This window comes from Carassius auratus, chromosome 21 (assembly GCF_003368295.1).
Source record: "Carassius auratus strain Wakin chromosome 21, ASM336829v1, whole genome shotgun sequence".
In the NCBI taxonomy this organism is placed as follows: domain Eukaryota; kingdom Metazoa; phylum Chordata; class Actinopteri; order Cypriniformes; family Cyprinidae; genus Carassius; species Carassius auratus.
The window spans coordinates 25,323,078-25,350,898 of NC_039263.1; the positions used below are offsets into that span (position 1 = coordinate 25,323,078).

Sequence of the window (27,821 nt, forward strand, 5' to 3'; positions counted from 1 at the left end):
TCAATGTACATCACAAGACAGGTTTTATTGTGATTGATGAAACATGGTTTCGAAATAAAATCACTTGTTCTCTTTATTTATGGTCAAAATTTTTTTGTGGAAGAACATGAACTTTGAATGTTTCAAAGACGTTGATCGTGAATGCAAAACTAAAATTTGATCAATTTTCTCTCATGATTTCCAACAACAAAAATCAATTTTTACATGATTCAACAAACCAACAAATGAACAAAGATGATGGAAAAGAAAATAATTCCAATTCGAATCAAAACAGCAGATCTTTGGAATACAGTCCATAATACACCGCGGTCGTGTTCGACGAGCGGTTCAACGTTACATCCATCGTTACATACATCCAGTTACATACGTGATCTTTGGACAACACAAGACGCCAATACTCAGTTAAACAACTCCTGAAACGCCTGTGACTCAAAGGGTTTTTTACATAAGAAGTAGATTGTCTGGTACATTTTAACTGTATTTGAGGACATTGCATGTTTAGTTGTTGTATTTTTGGATAGGATTGGTGTTGTAGATGTATTTAGAGCATAACGATTCGCTAAAAAATCCAATTTTGGAGTCAAATTTGGTGTTCAAACAAACATTGTATTTTGTCCCTGTTCGATATAGATGATCGGTTTCTGTTTGTGAGAATGGAAGATTAACAGTCACGGTGCACTCGATCAGAACAATTCATCCGAACTGGGGTGCGTTTCCCAAAACCATAGATGCTAACCTGTTAGCAACGTAGTTGGTTGGCAATGGGAAGTTGCATTGCAACCAACAAAGTTGCTAACTTAGTTTGGGAAACGCATCCCTGATCAAGTGCACGCTGTTTCGATAGACATCCAATCAGGCCGACATGCAAAAAACGAGGCTCAGTTAAAACTAAACAAGACGGATCCAAACTCTGAAGCTATTGACGACAATGCATGACACGCTAGCTAAAGCAGTAGAGATATTCATGCATAAATCAAGGCTGCGGCATTGAATGACGCTGCAATGCTGTTTTCACATGCAACGAAGAATCGAAGGAGAAAATGGATGGTGTGAATGAAAGCGAAGCTGTACAACGACTAAAAAAACTAAACTCAAGGCTCATTCTAGCAACAAACCAATTCCCGATCCAAAAATAACATCCTTGTTAAAAATATGAGCCACCCTTCACAAATATAAAGTCATGGAGAAAACAAAAAAAAAGTTGCACCACAAAACATATGTGAAAGTTGTCACAATAACAAGAGAGAAAAAGACAAGCATTGTGTTTTTTTTTTCTTTTTTTTTTTCTTTTTTGGTAAGCGAACCTCAGCTATTACAAAAAAAAAAAAAAAAACACAACTTAAGATGTATAAAGCTTTTTTTTCTTGGTTTGTCTTAAGTCACAGTTACTAAAAAATAAGAGTAAGTGAATAATTTAATACATACGCTATAATAACAATACCCTAACACTATCTTCTATGAGGTATATCCGAGAAAAATTTGGTAAGAAAAGCACGGTCTGCGCCCTCGACATGCCTCAGGGGTTTCTTTCTTATTTAAAGCTTTGCAACCATTCAAAAGAAAGAAAAAGTCAAGTCTAGAAAGCCTTTGGTATAGTTAGTCTTTTGTTCTCTGCAGGATTGCATTGCAAAGCTGTATGAAAACCGCGTCTCGCAGGTTTTTTCCTGTCGCTGAGGTACTAACAGAAGAAGAAACAGAGAGGTCAAACTTCGCTTTGGTTCAAGCAAGGCACTCATCCAACAATATCTCATACTTTGCAACTAAAGCGCTCTCTACGTCTTTGTCGGGGTGGAAACAAATATCACTTTGGGATGGAAACCGACGAGAATCTGTTTTGGTTTAATCGATGCAATGATCAGATTCCATCCACGTCATAAACACGGAATCACCGCTAAGAATATTGACCTAATGACCTTACGATCGATGCGGGACACGCTCGCGTCCCTGTTAACAGATGCTGTTTTTACAAGTAAATGTGTTAGTTTTGCAACAGGACGGAATGATGTACGACCTGCAGCAGAACGGATCAATACCATCCCATCTGCCGTTTGTGGTGTGTATTTAGCCACGTTTTCCTGAAAGTCGTCCCTACCCAGTCCCTTCGGTCTGCTGTGAGATGATTCGATTTTGTCTTTGGTTTTAGAGTTCGTCGTGCACAGAAACACCAACATTATTTTTGCCAGAATGGATTTTTGAGAAAGAAAACACTAAATACTGGGTGTATTTTTACTTGAGGTTTGCTAAACGGGTTTTATCTTCATGTGATGAAATAACTTTGACTAATTTATGTATTTTATTTGCTTAGAAGTTCATGTTTGTCATCATAATCTATAACAAAATTGTGGAGTTGTGGCAATGTCCAAATTGGCATTTTATTGCACTTCAAAATGCTGTAAATAATTTTCTTGGGGTATGTTTTAAACATTATTTAAATCTTTCAGTTTTAAAATTTCCTTGTTTCTAGTTTCTTTCTAACTGCAATTTCTCTGTAAGAAATTGTTTCTACACCGCATTTCTTTCATGCCAAATTTACACTGTAAAGGTGGCACAGAAGTGCTTCTGAAGTGGCATTTAGGTCTCTTTACACAAACTGTTTAATACTGCTTAAAAGTGGCATAAATGCATTCACACAGCAATTGCAACTATATATTTGATATTAAGTCTAAGTCTGGCTTTAATGCAGCATCACTGAATTTCCGAGCAGGCATAAAGCCGCCTTAACTCAGCTGTGTAAAGATGCCATAATTGTAGGCAGTTGGAAATCTCTACAAAATGCAATGCAGCTTGTGACAAAAATGCATTTAAGTCTGTGAAGACAACTATAAATGTCACTTCACAGGCCTTCTGTGCCACATTTGCGATGTAAATTTTGCACAAGTATTAATGCTAAGTGCATCTTTGTTCAGCAACTTTTGATGTGCTGGCTTTACACAGCTGAGTTAAGGCTGCTTTAAGCCTGCATAAAATTTAGTTTAATGATGCAATGCTGCATAAAAACCAGGTTAAATTATACCTTTATACAGTTCCACTTGCTGTGTAAATGCACGTATGCCTGCTCTAAGCAGCATTTAACAGTCAGTGTAAAGACAGCTGAGTTAAGGCTGCTCTAAGCCTGCATAAGTTTTAGTTTAATGATGCAATGCTAAATAAAAACCAGGTTAAATTATACCTTTATACAGTTCCACTTGTTGTGTAAATGATTTTATGCCTGCTCTAAGCAGCATTAAACATGATGTGTAAAGACAGCTGAGTTAAGGCTGCTCTAAGCCTGCATAAAATTTAGTTTAATGATGCAACGCTGCATAAAAACCAGGTTAAATTATACCTTTATACAGTTCCACTTGCAATGTAAATGCATTTATGCCTGCTCTAAGCAGCATTTAACAGTCAGTGTAAAGACAGCTGAGTTAAGGCTGCTCTAAGCCTGCTTAAAATGTAGTTTAATGATGCAATGTTGCATAAAAGACAGTCTAACTTATGCCTGTATACAGTAGCAATTGTCATGTAAATGCATTTATGCTACCTCTGAGCAGCATTAAACAGTCTGTGTATAAACACCTAAATGACATTTCAGAGGCACTTCTGAGCCACTTTTTAATTGTAAACTTGCAGTATTAGGCCCAGTGCATGCATCATGTGAAGTTAAGGCTTCTCTAAGCCTGCTTAAAATTTGCGGCACAAAAGCCAGTTGTAATTTCTGCATTTATGCCACTTCTAAGCAGCATTAAACAATCTGTGTAAAGTCACCTGAATGCCACTTCAGAGGCGCTTCTGTGCCACCTTTGCGGTGTAAATTTGGCATTAGAGTTACTTTGACTAGAACAAACCGTCAAAACTACAAATTTCTAAACTTTTCTATTCATTGTGTTTGATTAAAGAATATGGGATAACGTTCATGTTTCTGTGCAGGATGGGTGTTTGTTAGTGGGTTGGTTTTTGCATCACGGTCTTTTACATTCTGACCGGTAAGAGGCGATCAGAAGCACACAGCACTAAAATGTACAGCTCGACACGAGTGCCATCCGCTCCATTGCACTTATTTTTCAGAGGAGAGGAGGGACTCGTGTCTGAAAGAGGAAGAAGAGGAAACAGAGAGAGTGGCATTATCAAAATATCCAAAGCATGGCGTCAAGCGCAGACCGTACTCGAGAAAAAGAAATCTTTGGTATCTTTGGTTTCATCAACACGATTAAAATTACAAATGGAAAATTCAGTGAGGTAGCCTCTGTGGTTCTCACTATAGAGATAGAAAGACTTTTATACACACACACAAGTCAGTCTTGGAAGCAGCTTTTTCTAGTTTTTTAAGGGATTCCTCTACGTCCTTCTACGAGTGAAGCAATGAACAAACGGCCTCTCAGCATCCGTGGGATTTATCTTTGGTGAGTTCTGCGTTGATCTCCGTTAACGTGTGGCTCCGTATACCATCCGGCTGAAATTCGCTGCTCGTCCTTCGACACAACAGTGTAAATCGATCGCAAATGCCCCTTCAGACAGATTGTTTTCATTCGAAAATAAAAAAGGACAGACAAAACCTAAACAATTTCCATACACATAAATTACAACTAAAACCTGATCGCTAACACATTTCCAGAATTATCTTTCTAAGAAAAATTAAATACACCCTTTGTGTTGCTTTTTAAAGTAAAGCTAACTAATAAATTAAGAGGAGCACTGCATCTTTGATGCACTAGTAGTCTTAAATAGTCAATTACATCTAATTAAATAGCATTAAATAATTAAGAAACCAAAAAAATAACCTATGCATACTAGTCATAAATAAATACGTCTGATGGTGTCCAACATGCAAAAGAAGTAAATGTAAACTTTGGCAAGCTAGTAATCAGGATAAAAGGGGAGGTTTTGGTTAATTTAAATTAAGTTCAATCATAACAAATATAAATTACATAAATAAAATCACATATTGCAAATCCTGGGTAAGACATTGTACAGAGGCATTGGCAAAATATAAGTACTAAGACAAGCAAAGGAAAGCTCTTTGGCCCGTGTTGCTAAAGACCTGACTGTCGTGAAGAGCAGATGAAGCTCCAACCAACTGGCGTTGGAGAATCTTTGGACTAGAAGCTTTTAAAGAGAGAAAGCTAAAGGATAAAGCTATTCGACCTACAGTCTGCAGTTTCCTCTCTACAGATTAAGTGAGCGTTTTTGGCAGATTATTGGCTTTTTAGTTGGAATATAGCAAGTGATGGAACCGGCTGCAGCGGCTCTCTCAAACGAGGGACTTGGGATTCAACGCTTGGAAACGAGCGTGCATATGTTGGGAAATGATGGATGGATGACGTCTGGATTGGTGGAACTGATCCATCTTTGGACTATGATGGGATGTGAGTGCAAAACGATAACATAATGAGTCGTTCAGCTTGGGAAAATGGGAAAGAGTGAGGTTGCATGTGCTTAAAGGCGTTTATCTTTGGTATGCCCATCAGGCTGAGTTACACCTTTAGTTTTAGCTGCAAAATGGATGGAATGAGCCAAACGCTGAACCCTAGACGTCCCATGTTTGGAGAGGAGAGCCGCTGCGATCCCCTCTGTGCCGCGCCAATGCGCCTGAACAGGCGGGACGGGAAACTGAAGGGAATTGCGGCGGGAGTAACTCTGAATCTTTGGTATTGTAGCTGATGAGGTTTTCGTTGTTCTTTCCATTTTGGTTGAAAAAACTGCATAGGCACACATTTTGAGAGACGCATCATCCTCCGTTTGCCGTGGGAACAGCTCCGTCGCATTCGAAAACCCTTCCGATCCCATTCTGCTTCCAAAGTCTCCACCGATCCGAGCGCAACAAAGACGACGGCTCGGCGTTCCCGCTTTGTCACAGTCATGTTTTTTTTGGTTTTGTTTTTTTGTTGTTGTTTTTTTTTTTTTGTTTTTCCTTTGAACATATTCGTTTGCAGAACAGTTAGGTGCAGAAAAAGTTTCTTTGGTGTCGATTTGTCAATAAATAGAAAAAGTCTTCAGTGTCCGTTTTGAGTGATCCAAGCGTAACCCGGGAGAGAACTGCTTACCGGCTCTGTTTGTTCGTCGGTTCAATAATAAATGAGGACGAGGGATGGAATTTGAGATGAGTGAGCTAGGAAACTACGAGGGAAGGAGTCATGCACACTTTGGGAAAGCTAAACTGGCTGGCATTGGTGTGGAGATTGTCCTCTTAAACTCTTGTAAAGGCCCTGATCACCAATGCCAGTTCACTTGTGTTTGGTTTCTTAGCTTAATACGGTTACAGTCATGACAGCAAACAGCGATGTGTGTGTGTGTTTTGCAATGTAATTCATTGAGTGTGTTGAGCTCGTGAGATGCTTGTTCTTCGGTCTTATCATCCTGAGTTGTTTTTTAACCATAGAAGAACAATCGGTGTGGTCCAGCCCCTGTTCTATTGCAAATTGAATGTGCTTCAGGATTGTGCTCACAAACCCGGCCGGCCAATATAACGGTGTGAGAGATCTGCGGTCGGCGTGTCCTTCACGTGTGTTGTGCTTTGTGCTTCTGACGGGGTTTTTTCTAACGCACAGTTGAAAAAACCTGCGACCCGATGCCATCTTAAAGCTGTGTGGTTATGCAATTGGTGAATTTCACAAAAAATAACATGCAAGTCATGTTTCACTCCAAAATGCATTAATATTTGTTGTTCTTGTTTAAAAAGCCTGTTTGCAATTACACTGCAAAAAAAAGCTATTTTTTGTTTTTAAATATTTAAAATATTTGTTTGAGAAGGAAAACAACATATTATTTTGCGTAAAATAATAAATATCATTGCATATAAATATAATACCTTTGTATATTTATATATAATTGTTTTCAATTCGAATTCAGTTTGTTTTCTGGCCACATTGGCAATTTTGTTTTTTTTTAAAGCAAATCTGAAATTTTAATAGCTTAATATGTTTTGTTTCTCAAGTAAATATTATTTGTACTTGAAAACGAGTGTATTAAATTGCATTAAATGCGACCTGGATGTGTTTTTGTGAGATTCATCCTTATAGTTTAAAGTATCTCTCCTCACACACACACACACACACACACTTCTGGAAATGAATGTAGATGTTGAATGCAGACCCTTTGGTTTCTCTTCAGCGTTTAGCTCTTTGGATGAACAGCTCGGTGTGTTTCGAGCCGGTAAGCAGCTTCTCTCCTCTCGTTGCCCTTCGGAATGATTTTCTCCTCTTAAAAAACTGACCGTCACCTGATCACGCTTTGGTACAAGTGCTGGAGGTGGACGACGTGTTGCCCAGACCCCCCTCGTCCAGCCATTTGTCCAGGCTGCGTCTGCGGGCGTTCATGAAGAAGTTGCTGACAGTGTTCAGTTCCAGACCCAGCTGCTGCGAGATGGTCAGCTGCATCTCTTTGGACGGACGCTTGTTCTCCTTAAAGATGGCCAGAAGCGTTCGCCGCTGCAGGTCTGTGAAAACCAGCCGCGATTTCTTTGGTGTATTGCTCCTGTCTTTGCTCGGGTCTTGCTCTTTTCTTTTGCACGCTTCGGGGGTTTCGTTTGTTGGAAAGGAGACACAAAAGAGAGAGAAGAAACACGTTAGAATCAGTCACACTTATGTTCATGCATTTAGCAAACACTTAAACAGTTCATGCAGGGTTCGAACCTACAACCTTCGGATTATCAGATTAGAATCACATACAGTAAAAAGAGAAAATAGCAAAAGAGTGACAGAAGGGACAATTAGACCGTGTTATTCCTGATTAGCAACATCAGTGTTATTTAAGTTTGCAAAGAAGTGGAAACTTTGCAAAAATCCCCTGGAATATTCCAAAAAATTCCTGGAAAGTTTCCCAAATGTACTAGAAGTGTTCCACCTTTTTGCAACCTTAGTGTAATTATAGTATTTATTAACATTTTGAAATAGCATTTATTTTGTACATTTTAAGTTTTAGAATTTGTTTTTTAATGTGCTTTTGTTGTTTTTATTTTATTGTTGTTTTAGCTTTAATTTACATTTTAGTTTTAATTCTAGTAATTTTGTTATGTGCTTTTGTCATTATTGTTAGTTTTTGTTTTTAAAAGATATTTTATTTCAAATATTATTTTATTTTTATTTTGTTTTAGGCATAGTAATTGTTATATGTGCTTTTGTAACTTGTTTATTTATTATGATTTCTATCTTAAATTTAATTTTATATCATTTTTAGTAACGGTATGCAAAAATAGCATTTTTGTTAGTTTTTTTATTTCTATTTTATTTCTTTTTTTTTGTTGTATTTCTATTAACCTTTAATTTATTTTTATCTGTTTTAATTTAGTTTTTATTTCAGTTTTAGTAATTTTATGTGTTTTTGTAATTTGTGTTAATTGTTTAATTTTTTTAATATTTATACTTCGCATTTGTTTAATTTTTTTCAGTATTAGTATTAGTATGTGCATTTGTTAATTATATCTAGCTTTAATTAGTTTTTGTTATAGCAATGTTTGTTCCTAACGTATTTTTATTTCAAAGATTTTCCCAAATATTTCAAATTTCAAATACACAGTTTTAGTTTAGTTTGCAGTAAAGTGTAAGACCGACACTGCATTAGAGCAAACCTCCTGAGATGTGTTTTAGCAGCTTCTGGTTCAGAAACATCTCTAACATCTGCTCTGTGATCAGTGCGTCTCACGGGAAAGCTGTAGATGATTTGAGGAAGCTAAAGATCCTCTCCAGGTAATTGCTTCTGCGACCACCACGATTCCCACAGTAATTCACTCCTGTTCACCTGGAGCTGCTGGCTTTATTTTTAGGGTCTTTTATCACGATAGACTCCAGAGACCAAAAACACATGATCACCTGATAATTACCAGATAAACCAGAGCAAGAACTAGTCTGATCTACACCGACAGCACCAGCAAATCAACAACAAACACCACAGATATATACAGTATATATACAGAGAGAGAGGAGAGGCATTACACACAGTACTAGCACTCTTTCTGCAGAATGTAAAAACTTAATTGATATGAATGACCAGCAACATTTGGCAAAATGTACAGTTTACGAAAGCACATAAAACATATCCATTCAATTTATCTTGCATTTGCATTTCCTTGAATCCTGTACTTATTCCTTCAGGATATATTTTAACTAAATTCTAATGCAGTTGCTTTATATTTTTCATCAGCTCTCAAGATATGAGAACAAACATGCATTATTCTGTTATTCATCTGTTAATCTGCAGTTATTGTTTGTTTGGGCACAATTTTAATGTCTGACGAGCAGAATTTTTTTTTTATTGCACCAATTAAAAAATAAAAAAATAAATAAAATATTAAATAAAATTATAAATTAATCAGAAATATCTTCCTTGACGTGTATTTAATTCGATTGTAATTTTTTAATATATATATATATTTTTTCTATATACACAAAACTGAATTAAAATGCAAGTCAATAAAATAAAATAAAATAAAATAAAATAGACTGATGCATTAAAAACAACAAATGAACCAGAAATATCTTCCTTGGCACATGTTGAATTAGACAGTTAAATGTTATTTCTTTTTTTGTTTTTTTGTTTTTACACAAAGTTGAATTAAAATGTAATAAAATGCAATGAAATAAAAATGATGCATTAAAAATAATGAATTAAAATGACAAATTAAGGTCTCTTTTTTTGACAGTATTTAATCAGACTTCTGATTTTTTTTTTTTTATACACAAAACTGAATTAAAATGCAAAGCAAATCTTAAATATAACGGATTTCTGAGATAACAAAGGCATACTAATCATGCATTCATCTCTTATTGCATACAGTTTCACATGCTGTTTCTATAAATAATAAACAGTATATAGTGCACAATAATTGTAAGTGTTCTGCAAGTATTTCATTTCAGACAGACTCGATGGTAAATGCACAAACCGTCTGGCAATTAAAACATGACTTATGTGTAACATCTGGCCTTTAAAAAGACAAATATTTTTATTTTACAGTCAAACTAAAGTCTTTATCGCATGTGAATGAATTTAATACATCTCTAAAAGGAGGTAAACCAACAGTTAGTAAAAGAGCATATAATCTAATGGACATTTCATGCTATTTTACAGTAAAATATTTTTTATAATTTACAGTGAAAAATCAGAAATTGATGTGATATTTTTTCATAATTACTTTTCTTTTTAGTTTTGTTTATAATCTTCCCTGTACACTAGAGTTTTATTTTACATCTTGTGTTGTTAAATGTTGATTGCATTATTTTAGGGTTGTGAGCGTTATCATGATGCTGTTTCTAAATATTAATACATTCATAAAAGCTGTTCCTTCTCTTTTTCTTTTTCTTTTGAATTTATCTATTTATTTTAGTGGTTTTCAGTATATAATAAAAGCTATTAAACTGATTTTAGTGCTTAATTTTAGTATTTGGATTTACATTTTTAATAATATTTATTATAAATTATAAATAAAATTATTAAATTATTTAAAAAAATTAAATTATTTTCAATCCATAAAATCTAATTTTTTAATATTATTTTTTATTATAATATTTTGCATATATATATATATATATATATATATATATATATATATATATATATATATATATATATATATAAATGTAATATCTATGAAATTATTTAAATTTACATCTTAAGATGAATGAAAATCCTGAATGCTCGACTAAAGTCATATCACTTCTGCCACAAATCTGCACTGAAGAATCACATGCAACAACTCAAAAATGCAAATCAACAGCACTAATAATAAACTAAAACATATTTTCATCTGCAAACAACATGTGTGTGTGTGTGTTTGTGTGTGTGTGAAGATTTGATTTGATTACTTCTCTGAATTAAGTATGCACAACTGAGCCTGGGCCAGATCAATAGAAATCAGGTTAAGAGCTCAATTGAGTACAAAACTATTATGTAAGAGGAAACGACGGTGTAAATAAAGGCGGACACATGCCAGTGTGGTTTTACACAGTGTGTGTGTGTGTGTGTGTGTGTGTGTGTGTTTTCATTTCTGCTGCATTCACACCCTCATTACCAGACTTGCTTTCTCTTTCACACACACACACACACACACACGCAGCACAGACCCATTTGTCATAAATGAAGGCGGCAGCAGGCCAAGTGTAAAGAGTGTGAGAAAGCGCAGGTCTTGCTCTCAGGCAGAAGAAGTTGCTGAGCTCTGCAGACAGACGTCGTAGAGACTCGCGTGTGTAAAAACGACAAAGCCCTCGCCGGCCCCTATCACAGCGCGCTTAAACTAAATATTTGATAAAGACAAATGCACAGCAGTATTTCCACACTTTGCATGTATAATTGATGCCGAAACAATGGCCGCACAAACACAGAAGTGAGTGTTCAGGGATCTGAAACTCCGAAAGACATTCAGCGCTTTATCCTCAACTTCCATTAACCCATTCAAGTCCAGAATATTTGGAATGATTTGCACAAGCTTTCATAGTTCATCATCCTATATATACACTGATGGACTAAACTCAATTAAAAATCTATATTTTAACATACAAATTCTAAATATATTATTTAGAACATTCAGAGAACATTCAAATGTAACATTTCTGTTGATTGATTTCAAATGGAATGTTCCCTTAATGTTTCCAAACAACATTAAAAAAACTGATGTTTTGAATGTTCAAAGGACGTAATGTTTTCATAACTTAAAAAATTCCCTAAAAATGTTTTACACATATCCACAAACACGCATAAGTGAGTATTTTTTTAGGGAAATTGTACAAAAAAATATATATATAATAAGGAGTTTAGACCGTCTGTCATCCTAGCTTGGAACAATATGTTATTTCTAAGAACATATAATATATTTAAGAACATTTCGCTAACATTCTTATTAAATTATGAAAACATTATGTTCTTTGAACATTTAAAACATTTGGTTTTTAAAATTTAGTTTGAAAACATTTAGGGAATATTCTATTTTATCATTTGCAAACATTACAAAAACGTTACATTAGAATGTTTTCTAAACGTTCTAAATAATGTTATTACAGACCAGACAACTTTGAATGAACGTTCTATTAATGTTTCTGGAAGGTTTGTAATTTTTACAAAAAGTAATAAAGTAAAAAAAAAAAAACATTAGATAAATGTCCACATAAAAAAATTTCAGGAATAAACATTCTGTAAACAATGTGAATAACATTATTAAAAAACAAATGTTACTTTCAATGTTCTGAAACAAGTAACAACTAAAAAATGTTACATGAGTGTTCGACTAAAACACTTCAGAAAATATGTTCAGTGAACAATGAATAAATGTTATTAAAGAACTTAAAGAACTTTAAACAAATGTTCTCTGAAAACAAATAGTCATAACATTTAAAAAGCATTTAATAAATGTCCAACTGAAATGTTTCAGAAAATTAAATTAGCCAATATTTAATATACAGTATAGTATTACAGTATTAACTATGCATGTTACCAATCAAAAATTAGGTTTGCATATATTTACAGTAGAAAATGTACAATACATCTTCATGGAACATGATCTTTACTTAATATCCTAATGATTTTTGGCATTAAAGAAAACTAGATAATTTTGACCCATACAATGTATTTTTGGATATTGCTACAAATATCCCCCAGAGACTTAAGACTGGCACCACTCACATGTTCATCAAAAAATGCAAACATCTAATAAGACCAGATGCAATACTGCCACAGATGACTTATTACAATTCTGACTAATTAATTTGTTATGCGTTTAAATTGAATGATAAATTGCCACAGAAGCACATCATCATCTGGACAATCACAGATGCATATCATTAAGATGTTTAAGATATCAGTCTCATATTGAAATCCTTTGAGTCCAGTGTTGTGGTCAGCAGTAGATGGTGCTGTTCATCCATCAGAGCCAAAGTAACACGAGCAGTGAGCGCCATTCCACTGGAAGCCTCCATTACTGATGAAACATCAGCCGGACCCCATGCTAAACGTGCGCTTGTTTGAAGCTCTGAGTTTAGTTACAGGGTCTTAAGCATGAAAAATGAAGGTGTGCCATCGTTTCTGCCGGTTAGACACCATTACTAGGCCCAAATTCACACTAACTGCAGGATTAATACACGTTTATTCTCATGCATAGAAAGCAATTTCGGAATGGAAGATTGGAATGTATTCAGGAAAATCCTGAAGGAATACATAAAGGATTTGAGGAATTGGAAAACATCATTTGTAACAATGGGATCAATAAGAATCCTATAAGCAAATAAGATCCGACTGGATAAACTAAACCCTTTTCTTCCATAAAATACTATTTAGGCTTGGGATGCTTTAGGATAATGATACAAGATTCTATTAGCAGTCAAATGATTCTCTAATTAATATAGGATTTCTATCCTTCAGGACTTGTTTCAGATTATGATGGAAAAAAATCCATAAGCATTCCCTTCAAGTAATGTCCCAATGCTTTTCATTTTTAGAAATTAATTCAGTTGAATTCAGGGAATATTTTCCCCAGCTAACAGGGAACGTTCTAGAAAGGTTTTCTCAAAGTTATTAGCAAACGTTCATCCAGTAATATTAGTAAAGTAATGTTATCAAAATTTAGCACTAAAGCACTATTTATTGTTATTTTTTGAAACATTTCAGTTGGATGTTTAACTGACATTTTTGAAAATGTAGCTATAGCTGTAGCTTTTGTAGAATATTCAGAAATAATGTTTCCAGAACTTAATGGGAATGTCAGCAATACATACTTAGAACATATTTAATACTTTTCTGAAGATATTTTTAAAGAAACAAATGTAATGTTTATGTAACGTTAGGAGAACATTCAAAAGTAATGTTCCCATTATGTTAGCAAAATAATGATCTGAAATATTCCCTCAATGCATAACCAATTATTATATATATATATTTTTTTTTAATGTTAGGAGAACATTCAGGGGAAAAAAATCTTAACAGGAGCATTAGCAAAGCATTCTCAGAACATCAGAAAAAAAAAAATTCATGTTTCAGTTGGATGTTTGACTAATATTTAAAAAATGTAACTAAATGTTCAGAGAATATTCAAAAGTAACATTTCCATAATATTACAAAATATTAAAATCGAATGTTCCCTCAACATTTGCATAACCAAGAAAAACTTTCAAAAAACATTCAGAAATAACCTTTTAGTAACTTTATGTAAAACATTCTTAGAAAATATTTAACAATTCTCTCAAAATGTAAACTTTGTAAAAAATGTGAAAGCTTTTAAGTGGTTGTTCAACTAAGATTTAATTAATCCCATAATGTTTGCAAATAGTTCAAATTGAATGTTCCCTCACTGGTCACTTAATCAAAAGATGTTTTTAAAATGTTCAAAAGAGATGTTTTGAATGTTCAGAGAACATTTAGAAAAACATTTTCATATAATACATAATGAAAATAAGAATCATTTTCTCAAAATGTAACCACAAAATATTCATAGAATGCAAAAGCTTTCGAAGAATGTTTTTAAAGTTTTTTTTGGATGTTCAACTGACATTTTTTAAATGTAACTATATGTTTCAGGAAGTTTGGAGAACATTCAAATGTAACATTTCCATGATGTTTCGAATAAAAATTGGAACTTTCGCATAACCAAGAATTCTTTTTTTAATCATTTAAAAAACTGACCATTTTTAAACATTCAAATGTAACGTTTTCAGAACACTGGGGTCAGCTGTCTATGTTGTGCACGAGGCATCTGTACTTTCTCCTTTTGTTCTCTGTAGTAAAATAAAGGATCAATGTTTACTTCCTAAAGCCAGCTCTCTTTATGAGGCTCTGATGGCTTTCTGTTCAGTGCTGCTCTGGATAAAAGCTCCAGACTGCTGCTTTTGTAGAGTAGTGAATTTCCCCGTCATCATTTGGTATTCTGCTTACTGTGGCCGAAATGATCACACACACACACACACACACACACACACACACACACGGAGACGCAATCTCAGCCGTCAACACGCAACACTGACTCCATCAGGACGGGCTCTCATGGCACTTACAGTGCGATCAAAAAAGCAATTATATTATTCAAAGGGATTTACCATTTCCGTGGTGGGAGAGGGGTGTCAACTTTGGGCTTTTCTAAAAGGGGTAGAGTTCAATCAATCCGATCAATACCTCAGGTTTCCATGGCCTTTCATCAAACGGGTAAGAGCTGCTCTCACACCGCTGGTTTATCTTTGCTCGCTGGCAAATGTAAATCAATGTGTGTGAGAGGAAACGTCCAGTGGAACGGTCCTAACCACAGCGCCGTCGTTCACTGGGATCTGAACGCACTGTGAGATGCCCGTATGAGATCGATCAGTTCTGGCCTGTCTTGAGTATCAGCTTACACCTTCAGTAATTAATGAAGAACCCAAAGACTAGCCTGTTTCATCAGCCTATATATACTGAAACCTGTAAGAAATCTGATTTCATTTCATTTGTAGTGTAACAAATCCTAAAAGCATGCTACTGATGGATAATGGAATTTTTTTGAAAATACTACAACATAAATCAAATAAGAATGTACTAAAATTATTTTCCATTCAACTGGATGAACTGAAATTTGGGACAAAATTCTGTCTGTTCTGAAAAATATCAAGCAAAATGCATGTAAATTAAAAAAAACAATGATAAATAGACTATAACTGTGCAAAGGATTGCTAATGGAATATGTATAATAATAATTAAATATTTATAAAAAACTAAAAAAATATAGGTAACACTTTAGAATAGGTAACACCTTTTCGTTGCTTATTAGCATGCACATTACTAGTTTATTAGCCATGTATTAATGCTAATTATTATTACCTTATACCTTATTCTATATCCCAAATCTTACCCAATACCTAACAACTACCTTACTAACTATTAATAAGCAGCAAATTAAGAATTTATTGAGAGAAATGTCGTAGTTAATAGTTAACAAGTGTCACCTATTCTAAAGTGTTACCTATATATATATATATATATATATATATATAGTGTCTACGATTCTCTAGATCTTCAGAAATTCAGATAACAAATTAATTAGAATAAAAACATGATTTTCATTTTAGGATCATATTTAATGCTTTATGGATTCTCTGAGGATTCTTATGTGCAATAAACAAATTGTGTTAGAAAATATATTAACATATTAGCTTCTATGTGCCATATTAAGGCTATTGGCATCAGCCGAAAAACATTTTTAATAAAACATATATATATATATTTGTGAATTTTTCTAAGGACTGGTTCCAAATTCCATTATCATTCCTGAAGGATTTTTTTTTACCTTCAAATGTAATTATATTAACTTAAATAATCTAAAATCAGTGCCACATTGCAACAAAAACAAAAGGCCACGCACATTAACATGAATCGACAGCCCATACGGCCTACATGACGTCAGCGGATGAGGAAAGTCTTTTCAGAGTTAGAGTAAAAACATTAGATTTTACTGCAATAAGATGCACTAATGAATCATTGACTATAAAACCAGGAACATGCATTAAGGTGAATTTGACGTCGACTGCAGTCTTCACATCAGACGGAGTGGTTTTACTCTCGGTACATTATGTCCATGACTTCACAAAAACAAACTGCTGTCTGATCACCACTGAATTATACATGCGGATGCAGCTGAAGCCAGTTTCTGAAAACCCTGAGATCTGATGCTTTGCATGATTTCAATGCAAGGAGAATCAAATCTGCCCAAATGGGTGCAGATATCCAGAGAGATTAAAACAAAAATGGTGAATTGAAACACTTATTTTACAATAATTTCACAAAATGTATTGAATTAGGCTGTAAAATGTTCTATTTGTTTGCTAAAGCAGCCGAATCTCTAAATGTCTAGTCACAGTCACCAGATTTACATGAGGGAGAAAAAGACATACACAAAGAAATGGAGGGAATGAGAGCCGGGGAGTGGGGGGTGGTGGGTGACAGATCAATATTTCGCCACAAAACACGATCAGTAATGATGTTTTCACTTGTTCGCTGAAACCTTCCCATAACAGATGAGAGAAAATTCCTCTTTTTTTTAATTCGGCTAGTGTTTCGTACTCTCACAGTTGTGTGATCTCGAGCGAACGCCGGGCGATCAAATGCTTCCGATCTCAACATCAACCGTTTTCTAAGCATACGCTCTTCTGGAAGTGCATGGCTTGTGTGTGTGTGTGTGTGTGTGTGTTAGAGCGAGAGGACTTGCTAAATGCATTATGCTGTAGTCTTGCACTTAGCTGTGTCATTCTGTGCATGTGCGGATATCCTTAATGTGGAGGCCGGACACCTCACCGAGAGATGGAGGAGGGGATGGAAAGAGAAACTGAGAGAGAGAGAGAGTCTTGTGTTCTCTGCAGTGGATCATCTTGCTTGAGCCACAACTAAATACAGTAACCCCCAAAAGTATTTGTGCACATGCATCACACTTCTAATGAAGATACCAAGCATGTGTATATCTCTGAAATCCTGCAGGATCTTTTCTGCAATAAATGTGTTTTTATTTGATTTGATTTTAGAACTACTGTTTTATCATTTCAAATCATACTGTTAAGTCTTTTGGTTTTAAAGTGTGTTTGTGCATCTTTCTAAACAACAACAACAACAACACTTGATATATAATGCAATGATATTCCAACAAGGCAATGGGATAAACGTTCTATCAAATAGAAAATACATACTTCCCCAGTTGATTAATTAGTGCAATTAAGACTATGCAAGTGAAGCCTTGTGTGATTCGAAATGCACTAATTTTCATGAAATTCCAGAAAAATGATCTGAACATTAGATGAAGCTAGGTGCAAAATTCTTGTTTCATTTTGATGATAAATGAAAGAAGAATGTTTTTATAGAGGGCATTTTGGATTTCTCTTTATATCACCCTGAAAAAAGAGAAAAAAATAAAAGTTTCTGTAATGTTTTTAAGAATAAAATGTTATAGAAATCAAAACAAATCATATATATATATATAAAAAACCTTCAGTAAAATTCTTCAGACAATAGAGAGAAGTTTGGTGCAAGTAAACTCTGCTGAAGTGGAGAAAGAAATGCTAGGTCTTTAAAAGATATGGATTTTTACCATGTTTTTAAGAATAAAGTGTCATACAAATCAGGGCGAGTGATATATAAACAAACCCCTCAGTAAAAATCTTCAGACTATAGAAAAGGAATAAAACTTCTAAGTTTGGTGCATGTAAGTTATGCTGAAGTTGAGAAAAAACTTTTAACAGATGCATTGAAATCGAAATCTACAGACGCAAATATGTAAAGTGTAATAAAAATATGTGTATTTTGGAGGTTTTCTGTTCAATTGTATGAAGGACATTTCATGGCAGAAAAACAGCCCAAAATCTTGACCAATGCATGAAACAAACACAGTGGTTTTGCCTGAAGTGTCCTTAAGTGAGACGCAAGTGCAGGGTCACTGTATCTCTCCATCTCCATGTGGAACAGAACTAATGTTCTCTGATCAAGTGAATAAAAGATCAGAGTTCTTCTGGGTCTCAAACGATGACATCAGCGGTTCAAAGGTTTGTTGCCAGACAGAAACATCAGCACACTGACAGAACCAATCAGAACGTTCACAGACGCTGTGTTGAAACAATGCTGATGGGGTAACACTTGTCAACAACATCAGTCAACGATCCAATCAGCTTCACAAACACACTCTATGCCTGCAAATGCACAAAAGTGCCACTGGTAAATAAGCAACACTGATTACTCAGATAGGGATTTTTGTTATCCGTATCTTTTTTTTTTGGCAAGAAGCAACCTGTCTTAAAAGTACACAAATCTTGATTGCATCACATCCTAAAATGAAAACTCTGTCATCCTTTATCCAGCCTTCATGCAGATCCAAACCCAAAAGATTTTTCCATCCTATAGATATTCATGCAGCTTATTTCCATTCAATTGTTTTTTTTTTATTGACTGTATCTATTTAGTAGCTCCAATAATAACAAAAACACGAATCATACCATTAATCTATACTATGGCATATGAATGCTTTTACAGTACTTCATAGCTTTCTGGAGCTAAATATGAACTAAATGCAAAAAGATGCAGGATTTCTCCTTTTGCATTAAATTAGCGCATTTTGTTTTATTTATTTATTTCAGTCATGGGTTTCATTTCCAAGGAATGCAATGCAATGATCTGCCAAAAGCATAAACCTAAATGTGCAAACCTAAATAAAAAATAATAATAGCAAACAGGTTTGGAATGACATGTAGGTGAATAAATGATGCCAGAATTTGTTATCTATTCCTCTAACAAAAGTTGTATTTAAAAGAACATAAAACCTAAGTGTAAATACTGGCCATGTTTTATTACGTAAGCTCTTATCAGCTTCTAGAAAAGCAAACATGAACCTTTCTCTTTCCTCATAGCTGGAGTTAAAAGTTGCCTATTCTTTTTACCAAGCCAAATCAGAGATGAACAGACATGATGGTGTATAATCTGTTTTACATGAACTAAACTTTACAAAGTCAGTTTCCATCATTTATATATGGATCACTAATATAAAAACCGCTGGAACGCAAGAATAAAATCAAAAGAAAAAGAAAACGGACAGACAAATGAATCCCCCACAGACCCGCTCCATAAAAACATGTTTTGGCTTGCTGTTCGCTTGCTGACAGCAGCATGACGGGCCGTTTTGTGGGGCTGAGAGACCAAAAACTTTGCCCTTTGCTCAGACTGGTGCTGACGGTGATCCCCCAATCACAAGACACAGAGATAAACACATCAGCTCACCTCAAAACTCACAAACAACCTGCTACCGCTATCTGTGCTGGAAGATATCCCTACTGTGAACATCTGGGGTTTAAACATACAGAAATACAGTTTTAGAAATACATTTTTAAGCGGTTCTGGCATAAAATGAAGCTTATTTTCATCTTTACATGAAACATTACTATACTAGTATCATTTGCAATGACAAAAGTAGAATAATTTAGGCATTTAAGAAGCATTTTCAGACTTTTAAACCCCACTATAGAGTTTATCTGCTTAAATATGATTGGACTGATTGCAACATGACTACATAAAATATGTTAACTTTTCAGAGAGCTATAGATGAGTAAAATACATACATTATAGATATAAAAACATTAAACCATAGAATATTAATGAGTCTCTGGAATATATACGTGAAACACAGAATCGTAACAGATGATGTTCTAATTAAAAATAATCTAATTTAATTTCTAAAAAATTTAAGAAAGCAATCATAGCACTTTACAATAAACAACATTTATTACTGTTTTTTTAATGGAAGTTAATAAAACAATTTTTTTTTGTTCATGTTTAGTTCACAGATGTTTTTGAAGTATCTGTAAATTAAGTTGATGTTAACTAATGAAACCTTATTGTAAAGCGTTACTGGATAATCTTAATAATACAACAGGCAATGCTGTTTTTTTTTTCATAAAATAATGCTAGGACATCTTCCATGAGATTGGATTAGTCTGCTTTCTGAATCAAAAGCAGCTTGACCACAATAACAAGAGTATCTGATAAACCAGTCGGGCCCAATCATATTTCTGCCGGGATTATTTCACTCTCTTGGCCCGTGTTACACACTTATTGGGTTGAGAAGAGAATCTCATCACTAAAAGGTCCCTCAAAGCACCGCAAAGCCATTACAATTATCAGACGCCGTCCTCTCTGGAGCCGCGAGGCGCGTCACTCCGGCCTTTGTGTGAAGGTCACCGGGCGCATCCTTTTAATGCCGGCCTCCTCCACACAGAGCCGGAGTGATTAAACATCCTCTGGAAAACATCTATCCTCGGTTATGCGTTGATTTCGCGTCTCATCCAGGCGGCTTCATCAGCTTTAATGATCCTTTTAAACAAGCACAGCTCAGAATAGCCCACCAGGAGTCTTTTTAGCACGGAGTCAGTCGGCTTGCTGGGAACGTTCTTCCAGCGTCAGCTTTACTGGAACAAGTCCGGATCGGGTTCCAGATCAATGCGAACTGGGTGCACACGTTTATGTTATTGTTGCCAGCATTAATGCCCTTTTAATCTTTAAGAGATTACCCGCATTGATCCGCCGTCGTTCAGCAACACATATTTGTTTGAGAAAGTGACATAACTCACACACATTACTGAACGACAGGACGAAAATAAACAGCAGTACTGGCCTGGCTCTGCCCTTTGAGAAGTCCAGAAAACAACATACTGACAACATGATGCCCGATTGGCCTTTGCTTTCACTTTATATTAAAATCTGACACAACCTCATTGTGACAGTACACATATTTTAATTAGATTTTCCAACTAATCACTTGCCGATATATCGGTCAGTTCATTTGGAGTCTACTAAGCACTACAAAACTGAAAATATGCAATTGCTATTTTTAATAAATTTCTAATAAAATGTTTAATTTCATAGTGTTTAAACTTTTAAAATACTATTATCGGTTAGCATGTACATCAGCGTTTATCGGCTAACCTCGTCTGTAGATATCGGTATTGCATTTGCCATTAAATAACACATATCGGTCAACCATATAATATACAATAGTGCCCAAATGTCTAAGACCACATTAAAAAAGGCTGAATTTTTTCATACAGATATGGAAATGAATAAGAATTTAAGTGGCATCCAAATGTCTCAGACCACATCAAATATTTGGGATTTTTGTCATGCAAACTTGAAAATATATTTAAAATGTGACCACACTGAAAATGCAAAAAAAAAAAAAATTCCTTGCAAATGCATGAATAATGATATACAGTAGCGTTCAGTCTGAAACCACAATTAAAAGCTGGGATCTGGAAATAAACCAAATTTACACTGACATCCAAATGTTGGAGACCTCATTTTTGGAATTAAATAATAATTTACAATGGTGTCCAATTATTTGAGACCAAATTGAAAATCTGGGATTTTGTCATGCAAACCAGTAAATAAATAGTTTTGAATAGTAAAAAAAGGCAAATGAGGTGAAAATAAAGAAATACTTGAGTCATAGAAATATTAGGATCAAATGTCAGTAAATGAGTGTGCAGAGATGGTCAGATTTCATGATGGAGAACATAATCATCAGGTTTTATTTCTCTGATGCACTAATGCAACAAATTTTTCATTTTAACTTTCACTCAAATTGGTATTCTGTTAAATATACATTGCACATAAAAATTATGTATTAAATGACAAAAATGCAAGTGCTCTCAGTTTTTCTAATATTTCATATCTTCCCCATGTCTGTCTTCAATTTGGAAAGCGAAATAGTCATTTGCAGAAGCCCTAATCAGTAGAGACGTCTCTCTGAATGCAGTCTGGCATGGGTTGGAGGTATATTTATCCATCTCCAGTGCTCTTATTTACGGGCCGGGACCCCGAGTTTCTCCAGCACTGGCTCTTTTTTAATCTCCTCTGTCCTGACTCGTATAACAGCGCTTGTCCCCTTTGATCATTTACTTAATAAAGTTGTTTGTCCATGGTAGACGGCACAGGCCGAGGTTCGTCTCAATAGCTGATTGCCTGCACCGTGTGACTGGAATGAGGTCCAGTCAGACGTCATGTTTGATTTGACTAAATTAATAGTGCAAAGACAGGCTTGTTTTCTCCTGTGACATCGGGCACCTGCACCGCTATGCTTAGAGAAGACCAATAAGTCATTAAATCGCTATGTACCTTCAAGTATGATTATAAATATCCTTTTTTTTTCTAAACAACATTTGACTTTAATGACAAGTTGGACTCTAAAAGTGCAAAACCTAAAGATCATGATTTAAGAACAAACAACATCTTCAATTAAAGCAAGAAAATCTGACCGTCTGTACAAAATGTAACATGAACAATGACTCTCATTTACTTACATTTGATTAGTCACCTAAAAATACCACAAAAATGTGTTTATTTGCAGTTATACACACACACACACACACACATACATATATATATTTAAATTGCTATAAAATTCCCTATTCTCTGATTTTTAGACCCCACTGTAGGCCTATATGTAATTTTTATATATAAATCAGTTATCATTTGTTCAGGATTATATTATGCTAAATAATATGCATGAATTTACAAATTTCATTTAAAAATAAAGGTTCTTTTTTTGGAATTATGTTTCCATGAAGTACCTCTACAACAATGGAATCTTTCCATTTCAGGTTCTTTAAAGTGGAAAAGGGTTCTTTAATATTTTTAAATGTTCTTCACACTATTTGAAATGGTTCTTTGGGGAACTTCTATGGCATCTCTGTGAAAACCCCCTGTGAAATCTTTATTTTTAAGAGTGTAACTCCGAGTCAACATTTACATGCAGGGAATTCAAGCATGAAAACAAAGCGGCCAGCAATTCTCTCTGCGTCAGACATTTCTGATGTCATGACATGCAACTCCTCTAACAGCTTATTTTTGCTTCATTATTTGTGTCTCTTCTCTCCCCTAAAACGCAGAACAAAAGGCAGGTGCCGAGCTGCACATCTCTGCCTGTTTAACCCAAGACAAGGTGACGTTTTGTGCGTTGAGCTGAGGGTCACGCAGAGATTTCTATCAATAATTCATCGAGCCGCTGCAGCCTCTGTTCTTCTTTTCAATTCCCCTGCAGATCACATAATACCTTCCCCCCAACCCAAAGCCATCTGTGAGACCAGAGCCCTGCAGGGAAACAGCATTTAAGCACCTACGCCAACATCTCAAAGCACACTTCTGCTCGAAATCGCATTCTTGATAAAAGAAAATGCATTTATTTGCTTGAAAAAAACAATTGCCTTCTGTGGCCGTTCACAGTGTATTTCATTAGCTGAATGCATCATATGCAAAGAGTCAATGATGGCATGTTTTGACAAAGATGCTTCTGTTTTGGTATGTGATTTAACAGCTGGAACACACACTTCTTCTCTGAACCTTTTATTGACACTCAAATGCATTGTTCTTTAAGTGAAAGGGCACAGTTTATGTTTTTCTCAGCTGAAGTTAATGCACAGGCTCGCACACTTGTGTTGCACAATGCATGAGGCATCAGAGCTGTCCATTATTTCAGTGAATAATTGTGCATCACCCTACAAATTAAAAATCAATGCGCACCAAGCTTTTATTTTAATGCACTGATAGGATGCTCTTCAACAACACGACACCGTCTCTGACACCTCGCACGCAAAACTACGAAATTCAAGTCTTGCTTTTTCTTCACCCGAACAAAGGAAAAGGGGTCCTGCACCGCCCATCGCTAGAGGGGGCAACACGCCTGATGTAGAGGGGCAGGAGGGGAATAACAGTCCAGTAATTACCAACACATCCCTATTCAGCGCCTCTCTGAAAGCTTTCTTTGACTGAGAGAGAAAGAGAGAAAGAGAGAGAGAGAGAAGAGAGACCGAAGCGGCTCTTCCAAAGCATGCACTTGCAACATTTCAAAAGTAAATAAAGACGGAAAAACAACAAACGGAAGCGGAGCGATACATTGTTTCACTCTTGACGTTCGAAATAAAAGAAAAGCGCCGCGCGTCTGCGCATCAATTAAACATTTTACGCATTAATGCTCGTGCCACAGCCGAAAAATCGCCCCAGAAAAATTGTTCAAAAGCAGATACCTTGTCTTACCTGCAAGCCGAAGGGCCGACATCCTCTGAAACTCGGGCTCCTGTAACCACTTCCACATGCGGCGAAACGTTTCACGGCCGGACTTGAGTTTACTCCAGGGTTTGGGGTTCCGCAGCAGGTCGGAGAGCGTGCCCTGCGAGCGGCACAGCACCCGCTGCGCGAAGATGGCCTGCGGGATGCTGTAGCGCTTGAGCTCGGCCGTGATGCGCTGCGCCACTTCCTTGGTGTTGATCTCTTCCAGCTGCCCCGAGCTGGAGCCCTGCGCTCCGGAGGAGGAGGAGGAGGAGAGCGGTCTGTCCCGGTTGGAAGCCAACACGGGCCCGTGGGATTGAGGGTGGCCCGGATGCCCGTGCATCCCGTTGAGGTGGGGCATCATGCCCGCCGCGGGGCCACCGAGGCCTCTGGAGAGGTGCTGGTCACTTCTGGCCAGCATGGCAGTGTGCGCGTCGAAGTTGGAGCTCAGCATCTTATCGTGGCTGTGCGCGCCGTAGTTGTGGAGCGTCTGCTGTGCGTTGTGGATGGAGCCCAAGCCGTTGCCCAGAGGGGACAAACTCTGCCCCATCCCGCTCATGTCTTTGTGGTAGGGGCTGTAGAGGTTGTTCATGGCTGGTAGAGTCCTCTCGTCCCGCATGAGGGTGAAGCTGCCGCTCACGTTCCCAGAGAAACGCTGGTGGTGATGGTGGTGATGGTGCGGATGGTGGAATTTGTCGGACACGGTGGAAATCGGCGGCAGGGGCTGCAGAGGGGTCAGGGTGGTGTAGGTGCCGCTCATCCCGGATGGGGAGGTGTCGCAGGGCATGCTCATGGCGTGATGGAGCGGCAGCGAGAGCTCGGGACGGTACTCTCCTCCTGCGCCGCCGCCGCCGTCCAGAATCGAAGCCATACTGGAGACCATCGCGGAGCGCGACGGCGCCACGGTCAGATCCTGGTGTATCCGCAAGGAAGCCCCCGGATTGCGGTTGTGATGGGGGCTGTGGCTGCTCATCAAGTCCTGCTCATGGCTGAGGCTGCCAATGTCCATTGTCATCTCTGGGTTCATGGCGTACGCATCCAAATCCTTGGCCAGGCATCGATAGGCGTTATAGGCAGTCTTCATTCAGTCCATTGATTTATCTCCAGCTTTGTGCCAGGGATGTGTTTCTCTCCGTAATTGTTTTTCTTTTTTCCCTCTCCCTCTCTCTCTCTCTCTCTATCTCCAAAGGCCTCTCGGGTTCTTTTCCTCCTTTTTTTAATAAATAAAAACACCGATCTCTATCAGACGGGCCAGTGCTGATTTCTCCCCATGTCCGAGTCCTCTACTCCTCCTGCGTCTTCTGTTTGGGCAGCTGGACGTGTTTGGGGTGGGCTTGCTTCGCGCGCACCCGACCCTGCTGAAAGGGGAGGAGTTTAGCCTTGATTGACGCGCCGGAGGGTCCAATCGCGTTCCTCGCCAGCGCGCCTCTGGCCAATCGCTGACGCTTCCATGAAGCCCTTCGGAGTCGCTGGCTGTGCATCTGGAATCGCGCGTCAGACGAGCGCTTCGCTGTCAGCGCAGACGCATCGGTTATCCGGTTCATCCTCTACGAAACAACACTAAAATATAATCACACGAACAGGTCTATTCAAAATCCTGCAATGTCACTGTACACTCTCAAGAAAAAAATCGACTAAGCTGCATATTTAGCCTACCCCCAAAGGGCATATATTAGTACCTTAAAGATACATTTTAGTAGGCTACGTGTATACTCATTAGTATATATATATATATATATATTAAAAAATCTAACTTTATCTTTATTTCGTGCATAGTCCTGCAAATTACTGAATATTTGTTTTTTCCTGTTTTTACTTCGATGGATAAATGATCTATCTATCTATCTATCTATCTATCTATCTATCTATCTATCTATCTATCTATCTATCTATCTATCTATCTATCTATCTATCTATCTATCTGTCTATCTATCTATCTATCTTCTGTCTGTCTAAATTCATCCATTGGATTTAAACACTGAACACCTGCACATTTAAATGTATTTCCCTCGTGTTTTTTGCGAGTTAGCCATTAATTTAACTCTTCCTCATTACATGTTTGCATTTACAAGACCAATTATGCATATTAATTATGGGCTCTGTAAATATAAATGCACGTGACACTGTAAACAGGAGCCGATCATTCTCTTGTTTGAATTTGTAAAATTTTGCTATGTTTTTTTTTTTTAGGCTTTATTCTGTTTCCAAACACAATTTTACACCGCGTTAAATTCTAATGTCTAAAAAAGAATCAGAATGTTGAGACTTCTAGATATACAAAAGAAGTGCTTTTTAAATTTCAGTAAGCTCTGCATGTTTGTTTTAGTTTCTCTGAATCGATCAATCCGCTCGCGCACTAACTTCTTTTCCGCGCATTATGGTCTGATCCGGCTCGCAGTGATTCAGAAGGAACAGATTTCTCGAATGCCGGTTGCTATTTTGTTTGGAGGATGCGCAGATGTTGCTTTTGTTTAAAGCGACTGTAATTAAGGATGAGCGACAGAAGTCTGAAAAGCGTGACCTATTTCTCTTTTGATCAGCTGTCAGAGGAGGAGCAGGAGGTGCAGGGGGCCCAGTGTCCTCCTCGAGCCTCTCCCCGGCCTTTCAGCTGCCACAAATTGGAGGAAAAGTGTGTGTAAAGGCTACCTGCTGCAGGAGATGCAGTGACGGACACACACGAGCCTGATTCCTGCTCTGGTGTTCCGCGAGAGCTTTTGTGCTGCTTTGCTTTGGCGCACTCCATCTATAATGCGAAGAATCACTGACTGAAAAAGGCCCTTATTCATGTCAAAGAAAATCGATATTCGAAAGAGAGAGAGAGAGAAAGAGAGAGAGAGTCTCCACGTTGTTTTCTTGCTAAATGCATGTAAAAGTGTAAACGTACAACTCACTTTAAATTCAACAAACGCAAATTAACGAACGTTCACTCTTAAAAAAAATATTTTTGTGATTTTAGTTCCTCTTTAAGTATCTGTATTACACATTATTTAGCAGTATTTTTTCAGGATTCTATAGAACCAAAAAAAAAAAAAACATTCACATTAAAATCACCCAAAACACGCGTGAAAACAGAAAATTTGACTATTATATGCACTGACAAAACGGTTGCATGTTTTATAAACTGTTTTCTAATTTTCTAAACAGTCAAAAAAAAAAAAAAGTCAGTAAAAGGCAAAACTTTTAATTTTGTCTTTGTGTTGCACTATAATCTATATAAAATGGAGTAGAAATGATTACAAATATGTCATTAAATGGCAGGAAACAGATCATACTGACATAATGATGATAAACTTTAGTTTTCTTAATAGTGCATATCTACTATACAGATACACAAA

The 27,821-nt window shown here is 36.5% G+C and overlaps 1 protein-coding gene across 3 annotated transcripts; it reads right to left on the reverse strand.

Annotated features, from left to right (window-relative positions):
- Positions 1-26,036, reverse strand: onecut2 (one cut homeobox 2). Of its 3 annotated transcripts, none has more exons than XM_026196970.1 (2): positions 24,475-26,036; positions 1-7,501 (listed from the first exon to the last, which is right to left on the reverse strand). In XM_026196970.1, the coding sequence occupies exons 1-2, from the start codon at positions 25,568-25,570 to the stop codon at positions 7,203-7,205; spliced, it is 1,395 nt and encodes a 464-aa protein (XP_026052755.1). In that variant the 5' UTR covers positions 25,571-26,036; the 3' UTR covers positions 1-7,202. The 3 variants fall into 3 exon arrangements, with proteins under 3 accessions (XP_026052755.1, XP_026052756.1, XP_026052757.1); XM_026196971.1 differs by having other exon boundaries at positions 1-7,489; positions 24,475-26,026; XM_026196972.1 differs by having other exon boundaries at positions 7,235-7,489; positions 24,465-26,032.
- Between the last annotated feature and the right edge of the window lie 1,785 nt (positions 26,037-27,821).